Source organism: Hemitrygon akajei, chromosome 7 (assembly GCF_048418815.1).
Source record: "Hemitrygon akajei chromosome 7, sHemAka1.3, whole genome shotgun sequence".
Classification (NCBI taxonomy): Eukaryota; Metazoa; Chordata; class Chondrichthyes; order Myliobatiformes; family Dasyatidae; genus Hemitrygon; species Hemitrygon akajei.
Window position 1 is genome coordinate 54,391,619 of NC_133130.1, and position 23,790 is coordinate 54,415,408.

The 23,790-nt window shown below is 38.4% G+C and overlaps 1 protein-coding gene across 1 annotated transcript; it reads left to right on the forward strand.

Annotated features, from left to right (window-relative positions):
• Window positions 1–673: 673 nt before the first annotated feature.
• Window positions 674–17,328, forward strand: slc30a1a (solute carrier family 30 member 1a). Its single transcript, XM_073050897.1, has 2 exons — window positions 674–1,561; window positions 11,906–17,328. Exons 1-2 carry the CDS (start codon window positions 916–918, stop codon window positions 12,799–12,801), a joined length of 1,542 nt encoding a protein of 513 aa, XP_072906998.1. The 5' UTR covers window positions 674–915; the 3' UTR covers window positions 12,802–17,328.
• The last annotated feature ends 6,462 nt before the right edge of the window (window positions 17,329–23,790 follow it).

Genomic DNA, 23,790 nt, shown 5'->3' on the forward strand with positions numbered 1-23,790 from the left:
TTCCTTTCCAGTCCTGATGAAGGGTCGACTATTTATTCATTTCTATAGATGCTGTCTGACTCGCTGAGTTCCTCCAGCATTTTGTGTGTGCTGTTCAAGACGTCCAGCATCTGCAGAATCTCTTGTGTTTATATTGTTCATTTAAGTGTTTTCCCCGGGGTTTAAACTATTGGAATATTACTTACCTGCAATGCTGAGTCACAACTAAGACATCCCACACAATAACTAAAAGGTACTTGGATAATTGCGAAACGACTTAGACAAATAGGTGTCAAGAGAAGGGAACAATTCTCATGACTAGAAAGAGCGATGAAAAAAGTAAGATCTCCACTTCACCTAGGTGAATTGCTAGCATTATCAGCTAATTAAAAAGAAAAGTTGAAAATAATGGCCAATCCAGCCTGAGGTAGAGTATGAATAGAGCCGGCAGCGGTCATTGATAGCTTTCGGGACAATTTAACAGCATCACAATTACTTGAACGGCGAGACCGGGCAAAACCAGTAACCTGCCGGACAAGCCGGCCTTTTCAAAAAAACAGTAGGGCGGTTGCACAGGGCGGGCTGAAGAAGATTGATTGACACCAAAATAAACGAATAAGCATTACGTCTGTGTGCCGACTCAACCAATCGGCCTGGCCTAGAGACAGGGTTTGATTGGAGAGAGGAAAGCAATGGGCCCGTGCTGAAAAAAGACCGTGCGCAGAAAAAAACTTGCCGGGTGCAAAAGTTTTTTTCGTAACCGTCTGCGTATTTACGGGCCGGGCGAAAGAATGAGGGAGCTGTTTCCTGATTCTCTGGAACTTTCGGTGTCGGTCTCCTGCAGTCCGGCTGCGTTTTGAATCGTGGCCGTTAAACGGCCCTTTGTTCTGCCCGGGGAGGGTGCCCGCTCCATCCACCTTGGTGCCAGCCCTTTGAATGAAGATGGATTGCGAGCCGAACCGGGCGCGCCTGATGTGCATGCTGTGGCTGACATTCGGCTTCTTCGTGCTGGAGGTGGTGGTGAGCCGGCTGACCAACTCGCTGTCCATGCTGTCCGACTCCTTCCACATGCTGTCGGATGTCATCGCGCTGGTGGTAGCCCTCATCGCCGTGCGTTTCGCTGCCAAGACCCAGTCGACGGCCAAGAACACGTTCGGCTGGATCCGGGCCGAGGTGATGGGCGCTCTGGTCAACGCTGTCTTCCTCACCGCCCTCTGCTTCACCATCGTGCTGGAGGCCATCGAGCGTTTCAGCGAGCCGCGTGAGATCCAGAACTCCTTGGTGGTGATCGGGGTGGGAGCGGCTGGGCTGCTGGTCAACCTGCTGGGGCTCTGCTTGTTCCACGGCAGCGGGAGCGGCACCGGGCCGGGCTCGGCCCACGGCCACTCTCACGGCTCCAGCGTGGAGAACGGCCACTGGTTCCGTAGGAAGAAGAGGAGCGACGCCGGGAATCTGACCGGCAGCAGCGACAGCCAGGAGGTCAACGTGCTGGTGAACAGCGGCAGCGCCATCAACGGCTTGAACCCCGACAAGCAAGACGTGTTCAGCACTCACAGAAGCGGCGACCACCGGCTTGTTAACGGTATACCCTCCTTTCAATCGGCATTGTCTGTCATCGATCGAAAATCTTCGGGCTGGGGTCCCGGGTACCGATTCGCCCGAGTTAAGCGCCAGGCGAAGGGACTATATTTTTAATGTCCCTTTATTCACTAAGATTTCTTTTACTGAAAATGCTCATAATTCATGATCTTTTCGATCGGCTGCTGCTATGCCTGATATTAAAATTACAGTGCAAATTCACAGTATGTCCCCATACAATGAGCCGTCTATGTTTTAATTAGCAATAGGAAATATATTTGAGTTAGAATGATTGTTAAAGGGGAACTTGTTTCTGTGAAATAACGAGCCATTATGAGAATTCTAACATTTGCCGTAGACAACACTGGGCTTTATTTACAGCCCTGTTCCATATCATGGATAATAATTTGTGGAATCCCCATAAAACTATTGAAAGTCTTAAAAGATATAAAGCTGCATTGCGTCGAGTAGGTCCTCGGGTTTAATCAAAGATTTGTTCTGTTTCTGATTTTGAATTAATGCCCCTTTGTATTGCTCTAGGCGGCACGGTATTCGATGGCGAACACTAGTCCTGAGTGATACAGTCTGCTTTTAGCAGTTGACTGGACCAACGCAACTCGTTACCCACATTTTTCAGATACTTCCAATAGTTCAATAATGTATTCCATTTTTTTTGTTTTTTCCCCCAGTTAGATTGCGATAACTTTATCAAAATTTTCTTAAAAATCGGTAGTTGATATGTTAACGGTTAAGTATAGTGCATTAATTTGATCTTCCCTGAATTGATTATCTACCGTAGTTTAAATGACGTGGGTTCATGTTGGTTGAAAGTGGAATCCATATGTGCAATTTAAATAATGTGTACATATATTTTTATACAAGAGCTTGTGTATACAATCTTTATTAATGGGTGTTATTTCAGAGGATGCCTGGCAATATTAAGATGGTTTAGTAGCGGTTGTACATAATTTTTACAGAGTTACTCAGAGCTAAATAAATGTTATACAAGCTCTTTATGCTATGCAGGCTTTCATTTGATTCTAATATATTTTTCTATTCCTTTTACTTTTTAATCTTTCCCCGAAATGCATTTAAGCTGCTCACTTTAATCACTTCTTTTGAAGTAATTCCACATTCTCACCAGTTTGAGTAAAGAAACTTGTCCTATTTGTCCTAAACTTGTCCGACTGAGTCTTGAATTTGTGTAATTTTGTTTTTGACTGTCGTATCATTTCACTCATTGAACTTTCTAGCTGGTTTGAATTAATTTTGCAATTCGATGTCATTAAGGTGTGGGTGATTTATCACAAAACCAAATGCAAAGGGCTCTTAGTAGCATGCCACAATTTCCAACTCTTACACCTCTGGCTCTTAGAAAGATGTTACCTATTTAGCCTTGCACTCAAACATTTTCTATGTAGTTCTGCAAAATTGTTTACCTGAATTTTTTTATTGTTTAGAAATTTTTATAATTCCTTCAAAAAAGTCATTGATTTCCCCCCCCCCCCCCCCAACAACTGGCTTTGTCTCCCAACTCCTCTGCTTCTGCTATCCTACCTGGCTCCCTGGCTCCATCTGCCTGGCACCCTTCATTCCCTGTCAGTCCACCAATCACCCCCACCTTTCATTATACTGGGTTATCTTCCCTCTCTGTCCTTAATTGTGATGCAGTGTTTTGACCTGAAATGTTAACAATTATCTATCTTTCGCAGATGCTGATCCACTGAGTTCCTCCAGCAGATTGTTGCTTCAAATTCCAGCATCACCTTTCTCTTGAGTCTCCAAGACATTTTATGTTATGACTCATTTTTAACAAATATTTTTGTTACATATGCTAGTTATGATCTGAAAACAGCTCATTTTTGAATAAGCCTACGCAGCCTCCTCGTAATCATTTTTTTCTCTACGAGAACAATCCTTGTTTTTCCATTATAACCATATAACAATTACAGCATGGAAACAGGCATCTCGGCCTTTCTAGTCTGTGCCGAACGCTTACTCTCACCTAATCCCACCGACCTGCACTCAGCCCATAACCCTCCATTCCTTGTTTCATGTAACTAAATTCTTGCATTCAAACTATACTCTAGTGGTAGCCTTTGCACCTTAAGGCCTTGACATAGTCATTGTAGAGTAGAGCCAAAATTGAACAAACACTGGTCATGATTGAATCATAATATTTTTAAAATCTTGTGTGGTTTAGTGGGTTTCTTGCTGTTTGTTCTTGTATGTGCTTTAATTTTTTTAAGAATCTTGCTTCATGTCTTGTTTTCCATTGACTCACAATCAGCATTCTCAGTTGTTCTACCTCTTTTACACACCTGAATCAAAAAATATTATGTCACTTTACTCAAGAATGTAATTCAGTATTCAAGTTGACATCTTGCAGTAAAGTGGAACATCGTACACTTAAACTGTTCAAACATGCATTGCATTAGAAGGTTATTTTACAAGAAAGATGAAATATGATCAGCAAATTTTGAAGTGTCAGAACATTGATTTAATTAGCACTTCAATTGGGATTACAACCTGTTATTAGAAACTTAAAGATATGAAGGCTTTTTTAAAAAAGGTGCATTTGAGGATGGGGTGGAAAATTTATTTTTAAGTTACTTGCACTTTAGAACCCAAAGTACAAGATTTTCTGATTTATTGTAGAAAACTTGTAGTAAAATGAAAAATCACAAAAATGAAGTAACTAGGAATGCACCTGCCAGTCTGGATTCTGATCCTGTTACATCTCCACAGGGATAACCTGGTGCGCTTTTTTAAAAAAAAACCCCAACCAAACACCTGCTTCTATCCGTACCTTTTGGAATAAACAGCTGGTAGCACATTAGTATTCATAGGGAATTATTTCTTTTTATTTTTTCTTTTTTATCGTGAATGAATGCCCACAAGAATTTCAGTGTAGTATATGGTGACATATATGTACTCTGATAATAAATTATCAACTTTTTAGTGGACTGGCTTGTTTAGGTTAAATTTCAGTTTTAAGTATTTTAAAATGTTTTTTTTCCTTCCCCTTTTGAATTTCTGATACTTTTTTTTGAATGTAGGAAATGGGCTGCCCTGGTCATGTGATGTTTGCAAGAATTTGCTTGATTAGAGAAACTCGGCATGTTTTCCAGTTATATTCCAAAATAAATGGGAAATTGAGAAGACATTATGTAGTGTGATCCTCACAAAACACTGTATATGTTTTAAACTAACATGTTCAAAGACAATGTACATGCAAAATGTCGTGTGCAAAGTACCAACCAGTATGTCTTCAAAATCGTTTTTCCATTGTACTGCAGCAATACAGTATTGTGAAACTACTACCCTTGTGCTTCCTTGCAGGAACATACATTTCTGTCCTTGTTTAACTATTTGGTCCTTTGTTCAATTTTTCAATCAGTAGGAGCACCATACTTTACATGAAAATGAATTCCTTTTATTGGCTAAAGCCGTTCAGGAATTGGCGATAAAACAGATTCTCAGTTATGGCTTATTTTTTATAGAAACTGTTGCTTTGGGGTAGCAGCAGCTTAAGCATAGAAAGATTCAAGGAACAGGTGAATTCATTTTCTTTGCATGTAGTCGGTACTTCTTCATCTGAGACTGGACATGTCTTCCATTCCTCAGTCTTTACTGCTTTCTATAGAAACCAGTATATTTATATATCTATGCTTTACTAATTCACTCACTCCTCCCTTCCCTCGCATCCATAGATGTAACATCTGTCTCTAAATCTTCCTCATTCAGGGACCAAAACAGTTGTTCCAGATGAGACAACTTTGCATGCACCTCCTCCAAACTCGATAGTTGGATTTAGAATTCTTAATGTGATCTCTGCTGGTGTGATCAAATGCAGACTAGGTCAAATCTTTACCAAACAACTGTATTCTGTCTTCCATGGACACCTAAAGATTCTGGTTTGGAAATCATTTTAATTTCCCCTCCCTATTTCCACATTGGCCTATCCTTGCTCTCCTCCTTACCAGCGCAAGGCCAAACAAATGATCAGAACAGCAAGGCTAACTTGCTTCTCCTCCTCTATCCCTTTCCCGATCTAACCAAGCTCCCTCAGACACATACTTCTTTCACCTCCCCCACCTACTCCACCTGCCTATCACCTGTACACTCCTACCACTGGACTGGTCCCTCTTGGTGTTGGACAGAGGGGAATTCAACATCTGCAGCCTTTTGCCATTTTGCAGACTTGCTTGTCAGTTCCAGCCTCATTCCTCCCCTCACCTTTTAATACTAGCTATCTCTCCTCACTTCACTCAGCCAAATGAAGGGGCTCAATCCAAGACATGGACTGTCCATTTCCCTCCACAGTCCATTGAATCCCTTCAGCAGCTCTTTTCTAATTCACCAAAACACTGACTTTCCTTAACATTAAGTTGACATCTGAATGTGACACGAGTGCAAATGAAAGTTGAAGGTGTTACAAATCTAATTGCAGAATGATTCTTAGCACAAAGAAAAATGGTTGTGACTTGTTGCAGCAGGAATTCTTGCTGGCTAGTGAATGGTTTGGCCTGAAGGAGCTCAGCTGAAGTTTAGGGGTAAAGTAGAGTGTATAGGAATTCTTTTGTGGTTGTGATCTGGAAACTGCTATAGAAGCTATGGGGGAGACCATGGGAAAATCAAGTTCAGACTCAGTGGAACTCCGTCACCTCCTGAGCTATCATGAATCTGATCTAATCTTCCTTTCATAAATGACCTTTGTTCAACTGCAGCATCAGAAATGGGGATGTTTGCTTTGTTCAGTTCCATTTACAGCTCCAAGTAATGAAAGAGCTTTTTACCATATATAGCAAGATTTAGGCAATATTGAGAATTTATGGCATAAATGTAAAGAAATGTCAAACAAAGACTAACCATCTGTCTGTGATGGTTAATGACAAGACCTGCTCTGATTTTTAAAAAAAATTATGGCAGGGGGATTTAAAAAAAATTATTGACCAGAAACTTGGTTGGACCTGTCAAAACAGATGGCTGGTACTTTGTGTTATGGAAATTGCTGTTGTGGTGCTACTCTTGCTAATGCCTCAAAGGCTATTCATTTTTGATGAAATACTGCATGTCATCCAAAGCAAGGCATGGTACTGTTATTTTATCCACACAAATTTCATGTCATTTGTCAGTGATAATAAACTTGATTTTGATTGAGTAAAATCTACTCTTTCCTGGCTCATGCAAGTACCATTTGCAAAACTTAATGTAGCAACTTTCCAAAGCTTTTTATACAGTTGTCCCCTGTCCCTCATCCCCAAGTCATGTGCCTGGGGAAAGTTAATATTTTTTCACATATGATTTTTTAAAATCTTAATACAGTTCATCTCCAGTAGCTTAAGAGCAATTGAGGGATTAATATTGGTGTTTTCATTCATTCTCTGAAACCCCCTCGATTTTGTGCATAAGAAATTGTGACTCTCTGTTATTGCCCAGTTGGATAGGTATACTTGGTTTCACCTTCTGTGCATCCAGTCATAACCAGAGAATAACCTGCAATGACTTCCCTCAAGATTTGTACCAATGCCCTCTGTTTCTCATCCATAGTATCCATTGATATTATCTTAAAAGCACATCATTTGTTTTAGAGCGAAATGCAGTCAATGCACAAGTCATCATGTCACTAACTCATCACTTTGTTTAACATCCATGGCTTTGGACAATCTTCTACAATATTGACATATCTTTCCTTCTCTAATTCATTTCCACAGCACCTCCCAAATCAATTTGCTCTGTTATTGGTGACTTTTTCATTTGCTAAGACCATCAATTGTATTCTTTCCAAAAGGTCTTGATATTGTATCTTTTGTTTTGGCTCTTCACATTAATATTTCCTTGTGTGCTTTATTATCAAGCTTTTTTGATAATGCTCCTGCACAATATTTACACTTCATAGCTGTACAGTATTTTTACTTCATAGGTGCTAGATCTTTTTCTTGAAAACAAGGGCAATTAATTTATTCCTTGGTATTCCTCTTAATTTGCTCGAGTAGTTTAACATGTGGTTGAGTACTCATATAAATGTTAACCAAAAATTTGGTTGTACTAGATGGTTGTTCTGTAAGAAAAGATTTTCTGGCAGGCTAGAATGTTAAATCAAGACATCTTCTGAAGTTTAACTTTTTTAGTAATGTGTGTATACCCTGCATAGGGTTCTTTGAACATTTAAACAAAACTATGTTGCCTGGATTGGGGAGCATGCCTTATGAGAATAGGTTGAGTGAACTCGGCCTTTTCTCCTTGGAGTGATGGAGGGTGAGAGGTGATCTGGTGTATAAGATGATGAGAGGCATTGATCGTGTGGATAGTCAGAGGCTTTTTCCCAGAGCTGAAGTGGCTAACGTGAGCAGGCACAGTTTTAAGGTGCGTGGAGGTAGGTACAGAGGATATGTCAGTGGTAAGTTTTTTACACAGAGAGTGATGAGTGCGTGGAATGGGCTGCTGGCAATGGTGGTGGAGGCAGATACAATAAGGTCTTTTAAGAAACTCCTGGATAGGTACATGGAGCTTAGAAAAATAGAGGGCTATGGGTAACCCTAGGTAATTTCTAAAGTAAGTGCATGTTCACAGCATTGTGGGCCGAAGGGCCTGTATTGTGCTGTAGGTTTTCTATGTTTCCATTTTGGAATTTTATTTATGGACATTCACATTTGTTTACTTTTGCCAAATTATTGCCAGAATTTACCTTCTCTAGAGCAGGTTAGCTCTAAATTAATGAGATTTGTAGTCCATTTACTTGTATTGTCTACTATTTATCCACCTCTTAATGAACTGTTTGTATCCAGTATTAATGTAGTTATTTGAGGAATATGGTAACTCTGTTTTGATAATTTGATAAAACTTCAAATGAAAAATGGGTGACTTATTATTCTAAATACAATAAAGTGCAAAACAAATTTATAGATTTTTAAAAATGAATTGACTCATATTATTCATATTGAATAATTTAAATTGAGTTGAAAACGATCCTGAAGTAACTGAGTAACAAAGTATTGTATTCCTTTTTGCAACGTCTCGCAAACATTTCCAGATTTGTTTTTGGATTTCCTGGCTTGTAAATGTTGTAATTGTGACTTCAATTGATACTTCTAAAAATAATTCCTGGCATATAATTGTGCACAGATCCATTGTGAAGGTAGTGGCACGAATAATTGAACAGTTATTTCAAGTGTTGATTCAGGCATGTTGTGAGAAAACGGCCCTATTTTGTGCCTATCATTCTCAGGTTTCTACAAAGAGCTCTTTGGATGTGTTACTTTTCTCAATGAACTTGCTTTCGTGCTGAAATAGAGTTACCAGTACAATCCTTTAGAATTTTTTTTTTACTTTTTGTCTGCTGAATGTCATATTTTTACTTTATAGTTAATTGATACTAAGCTGTATTGTTGAGTGATTCTGTTGTTTATTTGAATTGTACATGAATTTCCTTGCGTGTTTATTCAAGAAAGTGTAATGTTTCCATTACACCCATGACGGTAGAGGATCATGGGATCTTTTTTTTAAATTGCAAAGCTGCTACAGCATCTCTTTGGTGTAGCCATTTGAAATGAACGCTGTTTCCTCTGCTGTCCACAGAATTAATTTTCATCACTGTTCAGTGGGAGAGAGTACCTTTGTGGTTGGGAAGCTCATTACATATGAAGAATCCAGAAGCCCTGACTACTAATCTTGAGAAATGTTTTTTATTGCTTGAGAATTATAAATCCAGTGTGTATAATGTAGATTCTTTTTCTGGTGTGGGAACAGCTTAATTTCTGTAAATGCTTGTATACTTTTACACTCATTTATAGTTCACATTTTTTGTAAGATTTCCTGTTCAGTGTCCATTATCAGCCATCACTTTGCATTCCTCTGACAATGAGATGGTCAGCTCAGTAACATGAAAGGTGGATAGCCAATGGGAATGCACGGGTGTTACTACTTTTCCCCTTGTACATGGGATAGTCGTGAGACAGATGCAATTTTGGAGCACATTATCAGCATGCTAGGTCAGCCCCCTGAGTTTTGTATACCCTCTACTTTTCCCATTCTCTGTTGATGAGTCGATCCCTCTAAGTGTTTCCTTTGTCACCTTGTGTGCAGGACTATTGCATTCTTCATGCTGTCTCTCCCACTTTTCTGAACTAGGTGACCTGAGTAATGAGATTTGGGGTCCAAAAGCTTCAGATATGTTTACATTCTTTTCTAACTTCATTTTGAGTTTAATGGTAATCACTAACAGGATTGCTTAAGGTAACAACGTGATAATTTGAGGAATATTTTTAAAAATTGACGTATTGCAATTTGCTTTTAATTGGATTATCATGCTATTTGAGGTGCAAGTATGTAATCTGAAGGAAAGATGGAATTCCTTCTGCGTTCTGTCTGCAGAGGTAACTGGAAAAAAAAGTTGAAGCTCTTGCTCCCACTGTGTGGTAGAACCTCCCGAGTTACTTTTGCCACACTCTTTTGCTGGCTGTCTGTTTTAGCTTTCCAGCATGTTAGTGGTTTGCTTTGCGTATGAATATTTTGAGAGCATTGTTATACAGCTTTCTGATGAAGTGTACAGTCCAGCAATTATCTTGGAACTGTTTATAGTTGCTAAACTAAACCAGTCTTTTCTGTACTGTGGTTTTGACTTCCTCTTAAAATGTATTGCTCAAAGTGATAATCCCGATATTGAACACTCAGTAACACACTTGGATATACAGTGCCTATAAAAAGTATTCCCCTCCCTACCCCCTATTCCCCCCCCAGAAGTTTTCATGTTTTATTGTTTTACAATATTGAATCACAGTGGATCTCATTTGGTTTTTTTGACACTGATCAACAGAAAAAGACTTGTGTCAAAGTGAAAACAGATCTCTACAAAGTGATCTAAATTAATTACAAATATAAACGACAAAATAATTGATTGCATAACTACTCACCTCCTTCAAATCAGTATTTAGTAGATTCGGTGGGAATGGTGTCTATCAGCTTTGTACATCTGGACACTGCAACTTTCCCCTATTCTTTACAAAACTGCTCAAGCTCTGTCTGATTACATGGGGATCATGAGTGAATAGTCCTTTACAAGTCCAGCCTCAAATTCTCAATTGGATTGAGGTCTGAACTCTGACCTGGTCACTCCAGGGCATTAACTTTGTTTTTAAGCCATTCCTGTGTAGCTTTGGCTTTATGGGTCATTGTCTTGCTGGACAATAAATCTGTCTGCATAGTTCTCTTGCAGACCGCAGACCGCATCAGGTTTTCCTCCAGGGTTTCCTTATATTTTGCTGCATTCATTTTACCCTGTATTTTCATAAACCTTCCAGGGCCTGCTGTAGTGAAGCATCCCAACAGTATGATACAGCCACCACCATGCTTCATGCTACGGATGGTGTTTTTGATTGGCGGTGTTTGGCTTACACCAAACATAGCGTTTATTCTGATAGTCAAAAAGCTCTGTTTTGGTTTCATCAGGCCATAGAACCACCTTCCTGCTGTCTTCAGAGTCTCCCACATGCCTTATTGCAAATTCTAGCTGAGATTTCATGTGAGTTTTTTCAACAGTGGCTTTCTCTTTGCCACTCTCCCATAAAGCTGCGACTGTTGTATGACCTGGGCAATAGTTGTATGTGTAGTCTGTCCCTTCTCAGCCACTGATGCTTGTAACTCCTCCAGAGTTGTCATAGGGCCCTTGGTGGCCTCCCTCACTAGTCCCCTTCTTGCACAGTGTCTCAGTTTTTGAGGACTTTCTGCTCTAGGCAGATTTACAGCTGTGCCATATTCTTTCCATTTCTTGATAATTGACTTAACTGTACTTTAAGGGATATTCAGTGACTTGGAAATTTTCTTGTATCCATCTCCTGACTTGTGATTTTCAATAATCCTTTCATGGAGCTGCTTGGAGTGTTCTTTTGCTGTCATGGTGTAGTTTTTGCCAGGATACTGACTCACCAGCAGTTGGACCTTTCGTAGACAAGTGAATTTTTACTGCAATCAGTTGAAAAATACTGACTTCATACAGTGACCTCCATTTAACTAATTATTTTGTGTTTTATATTTGTAATGAATTGAGATCACTTTGTAGAGATCAGATTCCACTCTGACACAAGAGTCTTTTTTCTGTTTTTCAATGTCAAAAAAAGCCAAATTAAATCGACTGATTCAATATTGTAAAACAATAAAAAATGAAAACTTCCAAGGCTGGATGGGTGAATATCCCTGCCAGTGAACTTTACAGCAAGTAGTCCATCTTTTCATCTGATGTTTTACTGGTTTGGTTTACTGAAATATTTTCGCAAATTGGGGTAGGGGAGAAGGAAAAAAATGAACCTTTTTTAAAAATTGTATTTAATCTTTGTTTTTCTTTAAATAGATTTACTGAGGGAGAATAATGTGACAGGCCTGCAGATGAATGGGATTTCTGTCCTTGATGACCATCTTGATGAATTTGTAGAAGATTCTGCATCACAGCTAAATATGCGTGGGGTTTTTCTCCATGTGTTGGGCGATGCTCTGGGTTCAGTCATAGTTGTGGTTAATGCAGTGATATTTTACTTTATTTGGAACCCATGTCCTGAAAATGGTCCATGCATTAATCCTTGTCATAATGAACAATGTGAAAATCGACCTCTAAATGGCACACAGTCAAACATATCTGAAAATCTCAAAAGCATTCCAGAAGCTGGACCCTGCTGGGTGCTTTTCTTGGATCCCACTTTGTGCTGTATTATGGTTTGTATCTTGCTCTATACAACCTATCCACTTTTGAAGGAATCTGCTCTGATTCTGCTGCAAACGGTTCCTAAGCAAATAGATGTGGAGTTGATAAATGAAAAGCTGCGCAACCTGGAGGGTGTCCTTGCTGTACATGAGCTGCACGTTTGGCAGTTAGCTGGCAGTAGAATCATTGCAACAGCTCACATCAAATGTCGTGATCCAACTGCTTATATGGATGTAGCTAAACGTATCAAAGACTTCTTCCATGATGAAGGTATCCATGCTACAACCATTCAACCAGAATTTGCTTCAGTGAACTCTGAATCACGTACTTCTGTTTGTGAACTGCCGTGCAAGACTCAGTGTGCCTTAAAACAATGCTGTGGCAATGGAGAAAAGTCATCTGGTGATTTAAAGTTCGAAACTCCATCTGCCCATTCTCTTGAGGTTATCAGGGAATCTCCTGAACACCCCATTGCAAGGACTGAAAGAAATGAGATGGGGAATAATGCAGTAAAATGCAAAGACACACAATATGAATCAGCTGTGTAAAGTTAGCCATTCTAATTTTGAAAAGTGATGTACTTTACTGACTTTAAATTTTGGGGTTGTCAACTGGAATTGGCACTAAGCTGAAATAACTGTGGGTAATGCAACTATATTGAACTTGTTCCACAGCTCCGATCTGTTTATCGCACATTCCAAAGCAAAACTGTGGACTGTTGTCTAGAAACTACTTGAACTTGTTATCACAGCTTTTTGAGAAGCATTGTGGATAGTCCATCACTGACTGTGTCAGCAAAAAATTGTATTTAATTATTAATAAAGCCAGTAGCATTTTGGGAAATTTAAGATTTTTTTATATAAGCAATTTTGTATAGGTTGATGTAGAAACTTTACGTCAATTTACAAAATCCACTGTTCTCACCAAAAAAGCTGCTGGTGTATAAAACTGGGTTTGATTTGGGTGGTTTGGGAAGGTCATATTGTGGAAATTCTCCAAATGAAGCCAGAGTATTCAACATAATAATTAGTATTATGCATGGGTAGTTTGTGTGCTACAAAATAGTGACATTTTCTCCTTGCAAACTCCAAGAATGCATTTATTGTAATTCTTTAATTTATTAGAACACAAATGTTTCTGATACAGAATGATCTTTATTAATTCTTGTTTCTATCCTGTTGATTATAGTTGATAATTGTAGGTAATGTTTTTAATGCTCTGATGTAATTGTATCTCATGGTACAAATGCTTGTCTGGGATGGTGTGCAATTGCTTTCTTCTGGACCAGCATCTTGTGCAAATATACAAAAATATATGCAAATAAATGCTGTGGATTTTCTTCAGAAAAATGAAAAACAAACCTGTGAGTCAAACTTCTAAACTAGTGTGTTCATCTGTGCTTTGCAAACAGTTTGGGGCTGTAACATTGTTCTGTTTGGTGCCCTGTTGTCAACTTTTAGTTTCACTTTTGGAATTGTTTCTTACCAGTGATTCTATTGAATGGTACCTTGGACACAATCCACTGTTGTGTTCCATGCACAACTCTGCTTAAGGTTGCAGGCCCCTTTTTGAAGGACCAAGTAGAGCAACTGCTATTACGTTTCGGTCATACAGATATATTCTTATATCAGAAATGGGTGTAATGTCTGGAAAGGGTTATTTTCTACATGAGAATTTTACATATAAGAGTATAATTTTTTGCCTTAAAATGAGGAAAATATAACATTTGCAAGTATAGTAAAATTTCTTTAACTGCAGTGGTAGATTTAAACGAACACGTTCCAGTGAGTTGGCCTAAATATGAAATGCAATACAAAAAAAATGAATTTTATGATTTTTTTTGGACTGTTGCTCTGAATTTTGGGAGCTAATGACAAATCCTGTTGAGTTTAATGTTGTAAATCAAATTCTAATCCCAACCATTTTAAATTGATTTCATTATTTTTGTAGTGGTTTCTTGATCATCCTTTTCTGTTCTTTTTTGTGTAATGGTGCATTTGGATTTTAATACAATGCTACCTACAGAAGTAACACTTGTGATGTGTAACTTAAGAGCGTTAGTCCACATGAAAATTTTCAAGCTAAGTTTCTAAATGCTAATTGCATGAAGCAGTGAGGCTAGATTGAAGAGATGTGTAGATTTTCACCAGGTTTTCAGCAAAGCCAAATGAGCATACACAAGTTTAATACTAATAATATTACAGCTAGGGGAAAAATACCTGTCTGTTGTTTGAAATGTTGTTGTATCTAGGTTTAATTACACCAGGATTGAAATATGGTACTGGTAATTTACAGATGCATTACTGATTTGTGACAGGGTGAGAGTTTTCAGATGATAAGTGAAGTGTATTCCTTGAAAACAAACTTTGGGTTGAATTTTCTGCTAATATTTTTTTGGGGGGGAAAGCAATCCTATTCATTGTTTTTCAGTCTAAGGGGGTGTTTGGGTTGGGGGAATATGTTCAGACTTGAGTTCTGATTGTATCTGTTTAGTGCAAATCTTTTTATGGTAATGAATTAAAAAAACTTGATCTAAAATCCTCGTGGAAGGAAGCAGCTAAAAAATTTCATAAGGTATGTGGCGTGTAAAATACAAACAACCAACTGCATTCAAGTATTCAAATGGTTTACGGAGTTTTTTTTTGCATTATTAAATGCATTACCATACTTTGTTCTTCAATTTGTTTTGCTTTGTTTATATTCTGTGCATAATCTACATGCTGTACAATCAGCTTTGTGGATGCTCTAGTTCAAACTAACATGCATATCTGGAAATTACTTTTGTTTCCTATTTGACCACTTTGCTATGACAATATTAATTTCGTTCATTAATTACACAATTGCTATCCAGTTACAGTGCTACATGGTTTGTAGTTACTAAACACAACCTGATTAGGAAGCCATTGCAGGTTCTGATTTCAGAGGTATACTGGATCTAAGCAACATTAATGTTTTATGGTCTGTTTGTGAAAGGGTTTATAAGAAGTGAGGGTTAATTCACATTCTTGGCATGCATTTGAGGAAAACGAGAATTCAATGAACTTTTTTAGTTCTTGTTGATATTGAAATCACTTTGACTTTGCAGTACACTGAGGAGAGGCCTCGGACCGAGGAGTCAACTGTTTATTCATTTCCATTGATGCTGCCTGACCTGCTGAGTTCTACCAGCATTTTGTGTGTGTGTGTTGCTTTGGATTTTCAGCACCTGCAGAATTTCTTGTTTCATCCGATTTTAACCATTTTAAATGTGTATAAAACTTCATGTAAAAGTAACATTATTTAAATAGGGACTTTTGGTAAGGTACAGCAGGATTTAAATTACGGCAGTGAAGTTTGCTGTCAAGTTGACAAAAATAATTTCTGATCTTTAGAAGTGAGTTAAGTGCCATTTCAGTTCTGATTTGGTTTATCACTGACAAAAGGGATTAATCATGGGTGAATACACTTACTAGATTTGTACTGATTATGGAATTGAATTGCCAAAAATTGTGGGGCATATTTTTGAGCATTATTTTAATGTAGCTATTAGAATTTTTAGATTTGGATACATGAGTTGCTTTGAAGAAACTGACCATGAGAACTGTGATAAACAATGATCTTTCAATCCACTCGTAACATACTGTGGTAATCCTGTTTGTAATCTGATGGCTCTTGTGGTAATCAAAGATTGATACTTGCATCCCCAACATAATACCCATAGTTACTTAAACTCCAAAATACATGGAAAGGCCATATACGTGGGGAATTTCATTATTTATCGAGACAATGGCATATTTGTGTTCTTATTACAAATGATCAATTTAACTAAACTTTGAGATGAAGTTATTTAGATACTTTATTTAGAGAGTTGCTGCTATATGTTTGCATAAATCTTCTGGAACCATGAAAAATGAATTTCCTCTATGAACTGAAGTTTAGCTGAAATTAATTTCAAGATGGGATGCATTATGCCAGGTTGTTACTTTTCTTGGTGTTGCATGGTATTGCAGCAGTTAATGTCACTGCTTCATAGCTCCAAGGACCCTGGTTTGAATTTGAGCTGATGTTGTCTGTGTAGCTTTCATGCTCTGTTTGATCAAGGTAAGTTTCCTATGAGTGCTTCAGTTTCCTCTAGCATCCTAAAGATGTGCTGGCAAGATAATAGGCTACTATGGATTTAGTTCCTTGGTAAAAGTCAATGTTAAACAAACTGATTAAAGTTGGACATGTATGTGAGAGAATGTTGCAGGCAAACAGGAATCAGATAACTAGGATTGTTCACCTTCGAATCAGATTGTACCCAAGGGCCAAATGGCATGGGGTGTGGATTATAAGATAAGGGAACGCTTCTTTCTCTGTTCTACAATAAACTATGAATAATACAAAATTTCTCTTTAAGTATTAGAGTTTGTTGTTCCACAGTCAAATATTACAAACTTGATCTATTCTTTCACAGTCCACATGTCTTCAATATGATATCTGTGCTCTGATTGCAGAGCTTGATTCATTTCAAGTAAGTAAAATTAGGAAATTTGGATAATGGAATTTGATTTTTACTTTATTGTCACCAAACAATTGATACTAGAGCGTACAATCATCACAGCGATATTTGATTCTGCGCTTCGTGCTCCCTGGAGTACAAATCGAAGTAAATATAATAAAAATTTAAATTATAAATCATAATTAGAAAATAGAAAAGGGAAAGTAAGGTAGTGCAAGTCAGGTCCGGATATCTGGAAGGTACGGCCCAGATTTTGTTTAGATAGAAGTAAAACGTGCATGAACTAATAATATAGAGAGAACGTAATCAGGTATGAAATATTTTCATCTGCAACTCAATCTTTATGCAAGTTTTACATTACTTAAAAAAAATATCACTGAGCACAATTTGTGTTTGAATATTAGTATAGTTTTGTCTCAAACTGTTGCTAGCCTAATTCTAACAGTGATTTGGATACAGTTCAATACACCTATCTTGCCTGCAATTACAATGTATTCCTGAAAACTGGAGAATTTTGCTGTTTTTCTGTTCTTGTAATTTTTCAAAATGAATTCCAATTTCATTATTAACTCCCTCTTGTCAAAAACTGATTCATGTAATTTTTTTTTGAAAATGCAGTTTATATTTACTGCCTTTTTAAAATTTTGGAGATAAAACCAAATAAATCATTTCACTTTAAATTACCAGAAGAATTTTCAACCTTCTACTGTTAAGATTTGATGTTTAGAAATGTGAATATTGATTATCGTGGAGCTTAAAGTGTGAATTTAATTAAATTACTTGGTAGTTTATCTCCTGATTTTTTTTTTAAAAATTGAAAGCCCGAAGTTCAATGTGGATATGTTGACTGGGTATGGATTGGCAATACCGCTATTTGTTTAAAACTAATTATTAGGAATGATAGGGTGGAATAGGTGGAAGAGGGTGTGTGAATTCTTCCAATCCATTGTTTTAATGTTTCAGTGCCTTTTTGAAATATCTGAGCAGTACAGAGATCACTCCAAGGTATAGTATTCATAAAATATATATCAAACCAATCAGGAAAGAGTGTAAATACAAATCAAAAGTTTGGTTTGATAAGACTTTGGGGTATATTTGGCTTAACGCCAGAAATTTGACAACCTTGGATTAAGTTTGTAATCTTCATTTAATTTACATTGGAAATCAAATGTGCAATCAAGTGATATCTACTGCTGTTCAATTTATTGGAATAACTGATTTAAATGGAATGGAGTTTAGGCTTAATCTGTAAATGATATAGGAAAAGAATTAGGCCATTTGGCCCATGGAGTCTGCTCCATCATTCAATCATGGCTGATCTTTTATTCCCCTCCTTAACCCCATTTCCTTGGCCTTCTCCCTGTAATCTTTGATGTCATGCCCAATCAAAAACCTATTAACCTCTGCCTTAAATACACCCAACGACCTGGCCTCCACAGTTGACTGTGATAACAAATTCCACAAATTCACCACCCTCTGGCTAAAGAAACTTCTCTGCATCTGCTTTTAAGTAGATATCTATCCTGAGGCTGTGCCCTCTTGATCTAGACTCACCCCACCATGGGAAACATACTTTCCACATTTTCTTTGTTTTGGCCTTTTAACATTTGAAAGGTTTCAGTAAGATTCTCCTCCCCCCCCCCCCCCAATCCTTCTAAATTCCAGCAAGTATAGACTCAGTTTCTCTTATGATAACCCTTCCATTCCTGAATCATCCTGAACCGACTCTGGGCCCTCTCCAATGCCAACGCATCTTTTCTTAGATGGGGAGCCCAAAACTGTTCACAATACTTAATGTGTGACCTCACCAGTGCCTTTTAAAGCCTCAGCATCACATCCCTGCTCTTGTATTCAAGAACTCTTGCAATGAACTCCACCGACTACCTGCAAGTTGACCTTTGGGGTGCTCTGCACAAGGACTCCCAAATCCCTTTGTATCTCAGATTTTTGGATTTTCTCCATGCTTAGAAAAAAGTCTGCACATTTATTTCTACTACCAAAGTGCATGACAATGCATTTTCCAACATTGTATTTCATTTGCCGATTTCTTGCCCATTCTCCTAATCTGTCCAAGTCCTGCAGCCTACCTGTTTCCTCAACACTATCTGCCCCGCCACTAATCTTCATATTACCTGCAAGTATGGCAATAAAGCCATCTATTCTAAATAATTGATATACAGCATAAAAGAAAGCAGTCCCAACACCGATCCCTGCGGAACATCACTAGAGTCACTGGCAGCCAACCAGACAAGGATCCTTTTATTCTCACTTACTGCCTCCTACCAATCACCCAATGCTCTAACCATGTTGGTAACTTTCCTGTAATAACCGTGGGCTCTTAACTTGGTAAGCAGCCTCATCTTGTCAAAGGCCTTCTGAAAGTCCAAATATACAACATCCACTGCATCCTGTTTATCTATCCTACTTTTAATCTAAAAAAAAACTCCCAACAGGTTTGTCAGGCAAGATTCTCCCTTGAGGAAACCATGCTGACTTTGTCCTATCTTGTCCTTTGTCACCATAACCTCATCCTTAACAATTGACTCCAACGTCGTCCCAATCACTAAGATCAAGCTAACTGATCTATAATTTCCTTTCTGCTGCCTTACTCCTTTCTTAAAAAGTGGTGACATTTGCAATTTTCCAGTCCTCTGGCACCCATTTTTGAAAGATTATTGCTAATGCCTCCACAATCTCTACCATTACCTCTTTCAGAACTCTAGGGTGCAATTCACCTGGTCCTGATGACTTGTGTACCCTAAGGTCTTTCAGCTTTTTGAGCACCTTCTCCCTTGTAATAGTAACAACACTCTTCCTTCTCTTCCTTCACATTCTACATCTACTGCTAGTGGCTTCCACAGTGAAGACTGATGCAAAATACTCATTTAGTTCATCTGCCATCTCCTTGTACCCCATTGTTTATCCCGCCTCATTCTCCAGTAGTCCTATATCAACTCTCGTTTCTTTTATTTTTTTGCATACTTGAAAAAGCTTTTACTATCCACTATGATATTGTTTGCTAGCTTTCTTTCATATTTCAACTTTTCCCTTCTAATGATTCTTTTAGTTCTCTGTAGGTTTTTTAAAAAGCTTCCCAATCCTCTGTCTTTCCAATAGTGTTTTCTTTGTAGTATGCCCTCTCTTTTGTTCTTGCATTAGCTTTCACTTCCTTTGTAAGCCCTGGTTGTAGTATTTTGTGACTTTGATTAAATGATTTTAGCTGAGAAGATTGGACTGCTAGCAGAAAGGGAAAAGCAGGCAACATGGACCCTGTTATTTACATCAAAGCCTAATTTTTGTAAATACATTAAAGATTGGGTTTTTAACTTTTAGTTGGTAATTTCAAATTGACTTTTACAAACTGAACAAAGATGCAACTTAAGACACCTTTTCACTTATGAAACATAGTAAAGTGATGAAAATAAACGAATAATTAGAATTCAGTTTAACCTAGATATTTCTTTATTCATAAAAAAAAATGTCACTGGCTAGTCAAACATTCATTTGTGGCTGTTATGCTACAAAATGGGAAGATGGAAATGTGAGTAGAGCATATAGCTGTTGTGCCAATTATGGTTGACTTGTGACTTCAAGTTCTAGCTCTGCTCCTTAAGAATTTTAAATCAAAAATAAATCTAGAAAGTCAGGCTTTAATTAGAGCAGTTGGCCTAATGTCAATTTTAGAAGCATAGAAAACCCACAGCACAAAACAGGCCCTTTGGCCCACAAAGTTGTTGCGAACCCATAGCCCTCTATTTTTCTAAGCTCCATGTACCTATCCAAAAGTCTCTTAAAAACCCTATCGTATCCGCCTCCAGCACCGACGCCGGCAGCCCATTCCATGCACTCACCACTCTGCATTTAAAAAAAACTTTACCCCTGACATCTGCTCTGTACCTACTCCCGAGCACCATAAACCTGTGCCCTCTTGTCGCAGCCATTTCAGCCCTGGGAAAAAGCCTCTGACTATCCACATGATCAATGCCTCTCATCATCTGATACACCTCTGTAAGGTCACCTCTCATCCTCCATCACTCCAAGGAGAAAAGGCTGTGTTCACTCAACCTGTTGTCATTAGGCATGCTCCCCAATCCAGGCAACATCCTTTTTATGGCTTCCATATCTCTCCTGTAGATAGAGAGGCAACTAGAACCGAGCACAGTACTCCAAGTGGGGTCTGACCAGGGTCCTTGAAAGCTGCAGCTTTACCTCTCAGCTCCTAAATTCAATTCCATGATGGATGAAGGCCAATACACCATATTTCTTCTTAACCACAGAGTCAACCTGCGCAGCTGCTTTGAGAGTCCTATGGACGGACCCTGAGATCCCTCTGATCCTCCAGAGTGCCAAGAGTCTTACTATTAACACTATATTCTGCCATCATATTTGACCCACCAAAATGAACCACTTCACACTTACCTGAGTTGAACTCCATCTGCCACTTCTCAGCCCAGTTTTGCATCCTATCAGTGTCCCGCTGTAACCTCTGACAGCCCTCCACACTATCCACAGCACCCCAACCTTTGTGTCATTAGGAAACTTACTAACCCATCCCTCCACTTCCTCATCCATGTCAATTATAAAAAATCACAGAGTAAGGGTCCCTGAACAGATCCCTGAGGCACACCACTGGTCACTGACCTCCTTGCAGAATATGACCCGTCTACAACCACTCTTTGCCTTCTGTGGGCAAGCCAGTTCTGGATCCACAAAGCAATGTCACCTTGGATCCCATGCCTCCATACTTTCTCAATAAGCCTTGCATGGGGTACCTTATCAAATGCCTTGCTGAAATCCATATACACTACATCCTGCTCTTCATCAATGTGTTTAGTCACATTTTGCTGAAAAATCTGGACGTACATCCTCTGCAAATGTGCTAACTTCACTCATGTCTCTTATTTTGAAACTATGACCCTGATCCTAACCAACCCAAATGGCTGAAAACTATTTCTCACCACCTTCCTGACTGTACTATATTTAAGAGCATGAAATTCTGTAAGATCACCTGTTGACTTTAACATTTAAGAAAATGCAGCTTAGTTTCTGTAATTTTCTATGTACAGTGGATTCCTGTTAACTGGAACACATCAGGACAAGAATATTTTGGCTCAAATTAGTGGCTGCTCCAGTCAGTTGAAGTTTCATGGAAATAGATGAAAGGTTTTTTAAAATAAACTACTGTTTAAGTGACAAATAGGTGTTTAAATAAAATACAGAATAAATTAGAACACTACCAATACTACTACAGTACTATAAGCTTTCATTTCTAATAGTTATCAATGGAGAAATTCATTTGGCATAAGCTGACATGTTCTTTTGATTGACTGTAAATTTAAAAATGGCTATAAAATACAGGAGGAGAATTGGGCCCATTGAGTCTGCTCCACCCTTTCCTCATGGATGATCCAATTTTCCTCTCAGCCCCAACCTCTTGTCTTCTCACATGTACTGACCAGCCAAGAACCTATTAACCTCTGCCTTAACTATACATGAAGACTTGGTCTTCACAACTGCCTGTGGTAAAGAATTCCACAGATTCACCACTCTCTGGCTAAAGAAATTGTTCCTCATCTCCATTCCAAAAGGACACCTCTATTCTGAGGCTTTGTCGTTTGGTCTTAGACTACCCCACCATAGGAAACATCTTCTCCACATCCATTCTATGAAGGCTTTTTGCCATTTGATAGGTTTCAATGAGGCCACCCCTCATTCTTCTGAATTCTGGTAAATACAGGCCTAGAGCCATCAAATGTTCTTCATATGACAAGCTATTCAATCCTGGAATCATTTTCGTGAAACTCATTTGACTCCTCTCAAGTTTCGGTACATCCTTTCTAAGATAAGGGGCCCAAACCTGCTCACAATACTCCAAATGAGGCCTCACCAGTGCTTTATAAAGTCTCAACATTACATCCTTGCTTTTATATTTTAGTCCTGTTGAAATGAATGCCAACATTACATGTGCCTTCCTCACCACAGACTCAAACTGCAAATTAACCTTTACGAAATCCTTCACATAGAGTCCCAAGTCCCTTTGCACCTTAGTATTTTTTGTATTTTCTCTCCATTTAGAAAATAGTCAACCCTTTCATTTCTTCTGCTAAAGAGCATGATTATACACTTCTTGACACTATTCCATCTGCCGCCACTTTGCCCATTCTCCTAATCTTTCTGTAGCTTATCTACTCCCTCAAAACTAACTACCCCTCCACCTATCTTCATTTTGTCTGCAAACTTTGCAACAAAGCCATGCAAGTGATGCTATTTTAAACCTGCTTGCTCTAAGCAAAGTCCAATGACCACGTAAATGTTTGGCAACAGTCTCCTGTCTTGATTAAGCAGCACTGTGTCCCAAATAAAAGGGAATCTTAGCTATTTTCTTAATTAGTTTTTGTCTTTAAGTTGTTTCTTATTTAGTTGTTGTTCCAAATAAGCAGCTGCCCCAATTAACTGATAGCCCAATTAACCGGAATCCACTGTATTTGGATATCTTTCTGAAATCTATACTGGGGTTAAGTATGGAACAATTTATGAGTATGAATGTTTTGAGTAAAAGTATAAAGGGATATGATTATAGCAATGGGCAACTGGAGCTTGATCTTCACTGGCAGGAAATGTCTGTAATACACTTTATTCCATTTTTGTGCTGTATAATTAAGTTGTATATTGTCACAATAAAACAAATTACATTATGATGGCTAAATTTCAATGACAACCAAACTTGAATAGTGCAAAAAGGCACAAACATGAATAATGAGGTGGCATGACATTTGGTGCTCTACAAAATTACCTTTCTGTACTCATTTTGTAAGTTCAAATAGATTTCTGATGGAAGGCTGGCACTTAGTTTTAATTTAAAAATGCACACTTACTTCTGGGTCAAGTAGAGATAAGAGAGATCAAAGCTCACGCACTTTAGTACACATTACTCTGAAACAGAGTTCACTCTGTGTGTGTGTGTGTGTGTGTGTGTGTGTGTGTGTGTATATGTATTCTGGTTTCCAAGATTGGATGAGTGAGGTGGTGGGTAATTGAACTCTTACCAAAGAAGTCT

Coding starts and splice junctions, on each gene's coding strand:
- slc30a1a (XM_073050897.1), top strand. CDS start 916: ATGAAGATGGATTGCGAGCCGAACCGGGCGCGCCTGATGTGCATGCTG. Junction 1,562..11,905: donor CGACCACCGGCTTGTTAACG/GTATACCCTCCT, acceptor TTCTTTAAATAG/ATTTACTGAGGGAGAATAAT.